This window comes from Vombatus ursinus, unplaced genomic scaffold (genome assembly GCF_900497805.2).
Source record: "Vombatus ursinus unplaced genomic scaffold, bare-nosed wombat genome assembly UNPS02014845.1, whole genome shotgun sequence".
NCBI lineage: Eukaryota > Metazoa > Chordata > Mammalia > Diprotodontia > Vombatidae > Vombatus > Vombatus ursinus.
This window is the reverse complement of record NW_020954623.1, coordinates 6,248,268-6,258,312: the sequence shown is the minus strand read 5'-3', so window position 1 is coordinate 6,258,312 and position 10,045 is coordinate 6,248,268. Positions and strand designations below refer to the sequence as shown.

Genomic DNA, 10,045 nt, shown 5'->3' with positions numbered 1-10,045 from the left:
CCCCAGCTGTGAGGCTGTGCTCCCTCTTCCCCCCATTCCACTGTGCTTGCCCCCAGCTGTAAGGCTCCCTCCCCATTACACTGTACTACACACACACACACACACACACACATTGCTGTTAGGTTGTGTGTCTCCCCCCCCCCACCCCACATCTCAGTTATAGGTCAGTTTGGGGAAGGTCCAAAGGAGAGTGAGCAGGAAGGGCCTGGAGAGCCTGCCAGAAAAAGATGGCTGATGGAACTAGGGATGCTTAGCTTGGGGTAGAGAAGATGGAAGAATGGGATAAGGTGGGTAGGGGACCTGAAGCCTCAACGCCACGTGTGGCTTCCTAAGTCCTTGGGTGCGGCCTTTTGACTGAGTCCAAGTTTTACAGAACAAGTCCTCTTATGAAGGGGATTTGTTCTGTGAGGTTTGGACTTAGTCAAAGGGCTGCCCTTGAGGACCTAGATCCATGACCTCATCTGATCTCAGGCCCCTTCCCTGGCCAGCCTCCCTTCCTGAGCCTGTGCGTGACCCCATGCCAGGCTGAGGCCCTCACTGAAGGTTATGCCTTGTGTTTGGGCTGTGTGCACCCTATGGGGCATCAGCCCTCAGCAGTGGATTTGGGGTCATTTTCATCACTGGAGCCCTAGCACCACGTGTCGGCCCCTGCATACAGTGGGTATTAATAAATGCCTCCTGGGTGGCATTGGTGGCTCTGCATAGCCTTCTTGGATCCAAGAAGTATTTTAGCCACTGCCCTTGTGAAGAGCGTGCCATGTGCCATGGGGGTCAATGAGGCAGGGGACCATGCTGGTCAGCACCCACCGGCATTTCAATTGATTGGATCGACTGTTACTGCATCCATCCCGTGTCCGGCTCTTGCCCTCCCTGGCCTTGTGCCGACCAGCCTGGGTCATTGTGCAGGATTCCTCCAATATTTTGTTTTCTGCCCCAAAGCTAGTGATTCTGAGTCATCCAGGGCTAGGGGGAAGGGAGAAAGGGGTAGCGTTAGGGCCCCGTGTCCTTAGGACCAGGAGTGCATTTGGAAGGCCAAGGAGCCAATGTTTCCACCTGTGATTCATAACTCTGGGAAAAGCCAGGTTACCCCAATCCTGGCACAGATCCTCCCCTTCACATCCACAGACACATGAGTCAGAGGACTCTAGGGGTTGATAGAAATAAGGGAGAGCTAGGTGGGGAGGTGGGGAGGGGGTTCCCACAGGGAATACAGAATAAAAACGAAGACATGAGTGCCGGCAACTGGAGGTTGAGGGGATGTAGAAAGACAGACCCATAGACACAGCAGAGACAGAGAGACTTTGATTATTAAACCTCAACTGTGTACTAAGTGCAAGGGTTACAGATAAAAGCAAAGGAGGCAGTCCCATAAGCTGACCAGAAGCTGATGTTGTGATGGGGGAAGGCAACCCCTAAGGAAAGAGAGGGAGAGAAAGGATCCCATGACGGGGCATGGAAAGGAGACCACCTCCAACACAAGGGGGGTGGTCTAGGGCTAGATAAAGCCGAAGCTCCCCTCTCCAAAGGATGGCAGTGAGGAAAGTGTGAGATGAGAGCCGGGATGGCGGCAGGAGCCGTGAGACCAGCCCCACACATCTTGAAGAGAACTCTGCCCGAGATTCGGGAGACTCGAGTCTGGCGCCTGCCTCAGGCCCTGGCAATGTCCCTTTACTCGGTGCTGCCTCAGTTTCTTCATCTGCTTTTACCTCGGTAGCTCACTGGGGGAGCCGGTCCTTGTCAGCCAGCGGCCTGCTCTAGACTTGGGAGTCTTTAAGGAGGCAGACTGAAAATGCGGAGGGCTGTAGAAAGGCCGAGGTCTTCAGAGAGGCAGGGCTACTTGGGCAGAAGCGCCCCTTGAGGACGCGCCTCTGGGCTCCATATTGATTCTGGTAAGTGCGTTTCAGCGCACACGCCCCGACCTGACTCTCACCTTGCCTTCTCTCGGTTGGCGCAGACCCAGCTGAACGTGATCAAGAGGCTGAACTTGGCCTTGCTCCGAGCCAGCCGCCTCAAAGACCCCAATGTGATGCAGGTGGTGTGCGCCACCCAGTGGAACCTGTGCCTGCCTCTGCTGCAGCACAACCTGCGCGGCCACCTGCTCAAGCCCTTGATCCAGGTGGCCGAGATCCTGGAGAAGATGGACAGGTGAGAGCCGCCGACGCAGAGCTGCAGGGCTCCGCTCCTTGCTCTGGGCGGGTGAGGGGCTGGGGCCAGCCTCCCGCAGCGCCTCCGGCAGGGCGGCCTGGGAACAGCCCCGCCCAGGGTGTGTCCTTCCGAGCCGTGGTGGGCTTCAGTGGGCTAGAGGGTCCCGGCCTATCATTGCTGTGCGCAGGGAGATTCCTTACACCGGCTTGAAGGCGGCAGGATTTTCTGATGCCCAGACCTTGATAAGATGGCAGCATTGGCCAGAAGGGATGTCATGCGTACAGTACCCTAGTAGGCTGCCGGGGACTAGAGATGCCACCTTGTAGAGCGAGCACTGATGCAGTGAGGCTGGGACCTCCCATGATATGAACTGTGACCCTTCCACCTTCTCCTCTTGTGGGGTTCTCATCTCTTTCCCCACATCAGTCCCGCCAGCCCAGGGATTGGGGGCCCTGGTGTAGGTCCTGGGACGTTATACAGTTTCCTACAGCCCTCCCACCTCTCCTTATTCAGTTTTCCATTTCATCAGTGATGCCCCTTAAATGCCTCGTGCTCCAGTTACCCTCAGAAATGTAGTGCACTTGGACGCCGCTGTGCCTCTCTACTGACCCTGTGTAACAGTAAGGTGTTTGGCTGCGCAGCACATATAATTTGTTTCACGGGTTCAGATCTGTACCCACAAAGACACGTTCACACCTTTCCTAGCTTATAGATGATTTAATAATGATAATAATCATAACCATACATGCACATAAATGTGATGACATATAATTATACAATCTCAGAAGCAAAGACCATTAACAGAAAGATAGAGAGATGAAGCAGAAATACATCACCAATCCGAGGAAGTACCAGCTCCTGAACATCTGTCTTGGGGAGTCGTGTATCACAGCCAGCGGGGTCGGGGTTGGGGAAGTCCCTACAGCAGAGCGTCCTCTCCCAGGGAGACTCCCCAAAGCCCCTTTCCCAAGAAAGACCCTTTTCATCATCCTTACACAAAGAAGGCAGAGAGCCAGGGACTGGGTGATTAATCTTAAGGTCCTGAGGGTTTTGGCCGAAACTCTCCGACATCAAGAACAATGTTTGCTATGTCAAAAATGTCTCGGGTCAATACCCAGGAACTGGCCAAGTCCCTGGATGTTTACCTCAAGACCTGTTTTTAAGGAATAGTTCCCCAGTGTGGGTCTGGGTTGAAACAAATCCCAGAACGATACGTTAGGGAAGTTCCTTGTCCCTTGGCTTGGGCTGTGCCTAGGGAAGATCTCATACATTAACCCTTCACCCTGGCACTGCTCACAGCTTTCATTCTTGGGAGACTGTGCTGTCTCAATATGCACAGCCGCACAGCATCCCTGCAAGGAGACTCCAATTAAAAACATGGGCTCATGAACATAAGCTTGTGGGGTTTTAAAAATAAAATTTACTGAGCTTTTGTTTTTACATCACCTGCACTTCCCAGTGCATGGGTCCCCCTAACACCTCCTTATAATTAAGGATGAAGAAAGGAAGAATGACTAAAAAAAATTTTTTTTGGCAAGACTAACCAATGTATCTCAAAGTCTGACATCATAGACAGCATGCCACACCTCTGCAAAAGCGCTTGCTGGAGTGTGCCGGCATACCTCTTCTTTGGGGCCATGGCTAGGAGTTGTCAGAAGCACTGCATAAGTTTTCATGAGCCATCCAACCCTCTTTCTGCCCATGAGTCAATTCCAGGTCCCGTTGGTTGACCAGCACAATCCAAGCTAGGTTGTTTGTACTGACGGACGAACTTCCATAAAAGAGTCTACACAAGAGGACTTTCTCTTCCTCTTAGCTGTGCCTGGATGGACTGTTTCTAGATGTCCTCTGCGGAAGCCCTGGGGCATTCTGGGGCCCAGTGAAGATAAGGCAGTGCCAGTTCTAAAGGAATACCTAGGGCACCTCACCCTCTCCAGCAGGGGTTCTTAACCTGGGATCCACCATGGAAAGATGAACTTGGGTGGGGAAAAATGGGGATCTTTATCTTCACTCACCTCTAACTGAAACTGAGTGTTCATTCAATTACTGCAAAACGTTCTTCTTGGGGGGAAGGGAGGGTCCTTCAGCTTCCCAGGCTGCCCAAGGGTTAGAATTAGAAGACCATGTGGAAGGCTAAGGACTTCTGTCCAGGACACAAGATGGAGAGGACTGCTCCCAAGGGGCGCTCTCTGCAGTACTTTGTGCTGTCATGGGCCACTCTGGGAGGGCCCACGGGTCCTGTTGAGCCCAGGTATCTCTCTCACGGAGCTGGTACAAGGTTAGCGGGTGCATGGGCGACACCTGGTGGTGAAGAGCCGCAATGCAGCTGCAGGTGGGGAGGAGCCAGCCCCAGCACCCATGTGGCTCATTTTCACAAAAACCTCCTAGAGGTTAGAATGGAAGCAGTGTGTCTGTAGTGGCTGAGGTCTCTGATTCTGCTCTTAGGGTCATGAACTTGACTTTCTCCATCCTTTGGACCCCTGCCTGAGCTCCTTGGCAGACAGACCCCAGGCTCCCACCCCAGGGCCAGCCCCGGAGCCCATCCCCCCTTTTCCTGATCCATGCCCCCAGCCCCAATGCTTCCCAGTCACCTAGTCAGTCAGAGCTGGCCCCGGTGCCCATCTCCCCTTTGCCTGATCCAGGGCACTCTCTCCTCAGAGACCCACACCTGAGTAGGAGCCCAGCATGCCATGCTCCATCCAGGCATGTGGTCCGCATCCTCCGAGGAGGATGTTGGCCTGTATCACCCAGCATTCAGCCTCCCTTGGTAGTAATAATAATAATAATAAAAGCACATTAAGGCTTGTGGAGCACTTAATCTTGTTTAATCCTTCAAGCACCCCCCGGGAGAGAGGTGCTACTATTATCCCCTTTTACAGATGAGGCAGCTAAGGCACAGCAGTGACAGGTAGTGACTGAGGCCAGATTTGAACACAGCTCTCCCCGATGCCAGGCCCAGAGCTCCACCCACTGAGCCATCATCTGCCCCAATAATGAGCTGTGAATCACTGAAAGCTAAGGTGCAGAGGTCCCCTGTCATGCATCCCAGACAGCTGCCCTCCCTGCATCTTCAGCTGCTTCGTGCACAGCCCTGCTTTCCCACCTCAGAGCCTTTGCCCCTGGCGGTCTCCCACACCGAACGCACTCCCTCCGCGTCGTCCCACCTGGGATCCCTTGATTCTGTCCAGACTCATATCCAGTGCCACTTTCTGGTGCCCTTTGGGATCCTCCCTCCCCCCAGCCCCCTTATCTTCTATCCACTGTGCTCTTGGCTGCTGGGGGGATTTCATTCTTTGTGTGTAGCTCTTGGCCCAGGGCCTGGCGCCCACCGGGTGGGCACTGAGTGCTTGGAGAGGGTTTATTGATTGTTCATGTGCAATCGAGTGCATTTCCTTTTGGGGAAGCCACTGGTGCGTACCATGTCCAGATCCTCTCATATCTTTATGGCACACATGTGTGCACATGTGCACACGTGTGTGCATTGTGTGAATATAACACAGTGTGCACTGCAGCGTGTGTGTCTATGAGCACATGTGCCGTGTGGTGTGAACATGCATCATGTGTGTAGGCACATGCGGCGTGTGTGCCTATGCGTGTGCGTGCGTGTGTGTTGTGACATGTGCGGGTGTGTGCACATGTGTAGACTGCATGTGCTTGTGAGTGTGCATGCATGGATGCGTATATACACACGTGTATGTGAATGTGTATAGTGCAAGTGTGTGTACTGGATTGTATATAAGTGTGTATGTGTGTGTTGTGTGCATGTGTATTGTGTGTGTGTGAGTGTGTGTTTGTACATATGTGGCTGTGGCCTTTCTCACTCTCCTTCCTAAACCACATCTTTGCAGCATCACAGAACCCTCTCAGAGGGTGCTGTAGGTCACCCGGCTTCACTCTGGCCACCCACGTGAGGGCCTTTCGGTCCAACTTCTCGGAAGTCCTCAATGGATATTCTGCTCTCTAAAAACTCAGCGACCCTTTCATTTCAGGACGTTCTTAGTTTGCTGCCAAAGCTCAGCCGGGCAGGTGGTACGGGGTGGGGGAGGTGTGTGGAGCACCGGGCCTGGAGTCAGGAAGACCAGAGTTCAAAAGCAGCCTCAGACACTTACTAGCAGTGTGACCCTGGGCAAGTCACTTGACCCTGTCTGCCTCGGTTCCCTCATCTGTAAAATGGGCATAACCCTAATTCTTGCAGGGTTGTTCTGAGGATCAGTTGAAATAGTAATTATTGTAGTAAGTGCTATATAAACATTAGCCATTAGCTCACGTACCAGCTTCTGCATGAAGCCTTGACCAATCCCTCAGCTCCCCAGAGTTTGTACCACTTTGGTGTAAATTTGTGGGCATTTGCGTTGCTTCTCCCTATAGAATGGAGGAAATGCCTCCATTTTTGTCCCTGTGCCCCCAGTGCTGAGCTTCCTTTGCCTTGGGCATAGGAAATCTTTATGAAGTACCTCCTATGTGCCAGGCACCGTGCTAAGCTTGGGGGATGCAAAGATGAAGAAAGAAAGAGGGACCCTGCCCTCAGGGAGCTTACAGTCTAGCGAGAGAAGACAATACACAAAAGGGGGAGAGAGACAAAGGGAAGTGGGCCCTGATTTTGAAATCAGAAGATCAGTAGAGGGCTGAGAAGAGAAAGTCCTTGCCCAAAACGGCGGCCCCAGGAGGGCCCCAGGCACGCCGTTGCTGAGGGGCCCAGGGCAAGGTCAGGAGCAAAGCTGTCCCTGACTGACCAGTGTTTGTGTCCCCTTTCCTAGCTTGATGACTGTGATGCGCTGCCAGGTCCACATTGAAATCTCCCACATCGAGGAGGATGAGGACAGGCTGGAGGTGGCCATGGAACACCTCCAGAAGGCAATGCATCTGGATTACCTGGGGCAATACCGAGAACATCTCAAAATGGCGTACAACCGCCTCCATCTGCGATCCATGTTGTACCAGGTCCCCAAGCGTATGGAAGACAAGGCCATCATGGCCATTGAACAGGTACGGGGGACTTGCGGGGAGGGAGCTGGTTCAGGCAAGCTGTGGGACTGAATCCCACCCATGACACGGACTGTCTTGGGAACCATGAACATGCTGGTTAATTAATCTCTCGAAGCCTCAGTTCTCACATTGGTAAAATGGAGCTAATAACAATCACCTGGGTGGGGTGGACTGCTGCACAGGTGAAGTGCCATGTAGACAACCACCTTGCAAACCTTCAGGTGCCGCAGATGTGTGCGCTATTGTGGTATCTCTAAAAAGATGGTGAGAGCAAGCATTAAAGGGACACTCATCCATCATTCATTCATTCATTCATTCATTCATTCATTCATTCATTCCACACCCTTCTATTTACCATCTGCAAGGGACAAGGCAGTTCCCAAGGTTTGTCACAAATGAGCTGTCTGTCCCAGATGCCTGTCCCGGACACTGCCCTAGGTGACAGTTCTATCCATGACTTGATGGGACGGTGCCCAATTCACCACAAGAGTGAGCTCCGCCATGTTGGATGATAGTGTCAGGAAACCAGAGAAGATCTGGACAAGATGTGGAACAGGGCCTCCTTGGATTCCACATCACTTTCCCATGAGTACATGGGATAGGGCACGCAAGCAGCACAGAGACAAGGTCCATTTTAGTGAATTGAGACCCAGCCAATTATGCACCAACCACTCAGTTGGTAAGCATTTATTAAGCACTGCTGGCCTTGTGCTGAGGATTACTGAGGATCAAAAGAGCAAACTGTTCCTGCCCTCAGGGAACTTCCATTCTAATGAGGGAGACAGGGTGTGTATACATAGACTATGAGCACAGGATTGGTGGAAGGCAGACTTGGTAGTTGGGGAGTCTGGGAAGCTGGAGGGAGGTGAGGAGGAAGGCATAGATGGAAGATGGAGAATTATGTGTGAGGCAGAGGGAGAGGGCAGCAGTAACACGCAGGAGTACGCAATCGAAAAGGCACAAAGGGCCTGGCCTCGAAGAGAAGGTATGTTGTACCAGGTCAGGTGATGGGTCACCTTCAAGATGACGTGCTTTTGGGAAACCACTTGGGCATTGGCGCTGAAGATGGTTTGGGATGGGGTGAGGCTTGATGCACAGAGACCCACTAGCAGGCCATTATAGCAGCCCAGGTATGAGGGGATGGGGGTGTGAGTCGGGGCAGTGGGAGAGTCGGGAGAAAAGGAGACAAACATATATATATATATATGTCTACACACATATGTATGCACGTATGCATGTGTGTACATATGTACGCAAACACATGTGTATACATATATGTGAGATGTTGTAGTGAAAGAAATTGTAATATTTAACATTTGGTTGGTTATAGGGGTGGTAAGAGAAATTAAGTCAAGGATGATGCCCAGATTTCAAGCCTGGGTACCTGGAAGGATGGCACTACCCTCACCAGGAAGGGGGAAGTTGGGAAAAGAGGGGAGGATTGGGGGGAAAAGAGAATGATTTCTGGTTTGGACATGTTGAGTGTGAGATGCCCACACGACATTCAGTTTGTGATCTGGAGACGGGAGCTAAGGATAGGGGCTAGGCCTGGAGATCTAGATCCAGGAGTCACCCCTCCCCCCAAAAACCCTAATTTAATCCTTTTGTTTGTACTGTTCAGTCATTTCTGTTGTCTCTGTCTCTTCATGCCCCACTGGGGGTTTTCTTGGTAGAGATCCTGGAGTGGTTGGTCATTTCCTTCTCCAGCTCATTTGACAGATGAGGAAACTGAGGCAAACAAGGTGACGTGACTTGCCCAGAGACCTATGGCTAGTTTGAACTCAGGAAGACTCATCTTCCTGACTCCGGGCCTGGTGCAGAACACATGAAAAAAGAACACGTGTTCAGCAGCCAGTGGAACCAATAACGTAAACACACTCATTATGAAGCACTGAGTGCTGAGCCCTCTGCTAGCCCCTGCTCTGGGATGTGGAAAGGAGAGGCAGCCAGCACCTGCACGGCACCACTCTTAGTGTCAGGGCTGGGTTCTTGACCTATCTGGGGAAGGCCATGGATGGGCCAGAGAGTGTCCAGACAAGGCCAGCCAGCATAGGGAAGAGCCTGGAGTCTGCCAGGTGAAACCCAGTTAGAGGGAAGCTGAGAGGTACAGGGTTTGGGGTCACAGCACAGACTGGTGCTACTTGATTGCCTAGTAAGGTTTAAGAAGCCTGGAATGGAAGGAAGGCATTACATTATTAGGGGCTATGGACCCCAACAGAGGATTTAATATTTGATCCTGGAGGTCACAGGGGGCCCCTGGAGCTCAGTTAGACAGATGAATGGAAGATAAACTGGAGTGGAGAGAGACTGGAGACAGGTGGACGCCCCCCACCCCCCGCCTAGCAGCTACTTCAGGCACCAGGAGATGAGGGTCTGCACCAGGGTGGGAGCAGGATCATAAGAGAAGGGGCCATATTGCAGAGCACAGGCATGACAGGGGTATCGGAGAGGGGTATGAGAAAGAGTGAGAAATAGAGGATGATTCCCAGGAGGCAAGTCTGAGGGACTGGGAGAAGCGTGTCGGCTAGGAAAGTAACAGGGGAACCGGGGACATGTTGCATTTAAGATGCCACTGGACATCCAGCTGGAGGTGTCTGAGAGGCAGCTGGAGATGTGAGAGCGGGCATTAGGAGTCAGATTAGGGCTGGACAAATAGGTCCAAGAATCATCTGCATAGAGATGATCATTATATCCAAGAGAGCTAATGAGATTAGCAGGTGAAGTAGTCTAGAGGAAGAAGAGACGAGGGCCCTGGGAGACACCCCTGGTTAGAGGAAATGACCTGGAGAAGGATCCAGCCAAGAAGACTGAGAAGGAGCAGCTAGAGAGAGAGGAGGAGAACCAGGAGAGGGCAGAGTTACAAAAACCGAGAGAGAGAGAGAGAGAGAGAGAGAGAGAGAGAGAGAGAGAGAGA

At 52.2% G+C, this 10,045-nt stretch overlaps 1 protein-coding gene across 1 annotated transcript in view; it reads left to right on the top strand.

Moving 5' to 3' along the window:
• CFAP46 (cilia and flagella associated protein 46) overlaps positions 1 to 10,045 on the top strand; it is a 154,228-nt gene that overhangs the window by 28,533 nt on the left and 115,650 nt on the right. Inside the window, exons 12-13 of the mRNA XM_027840508.1 lie at positions 1,955 to 2,145; positions 6,903 to 7,131. Of these exons, the coding sequence (XP_027696309.1) occupies positions 1,955 to 2,145; positions 6,903 to 7,131 (420 nt within the window). The remainder of the gene's footprint in view (positions 1 to 1,954; positions 2,146 to 6,902; positions 7,132 to 10,045) is intronic.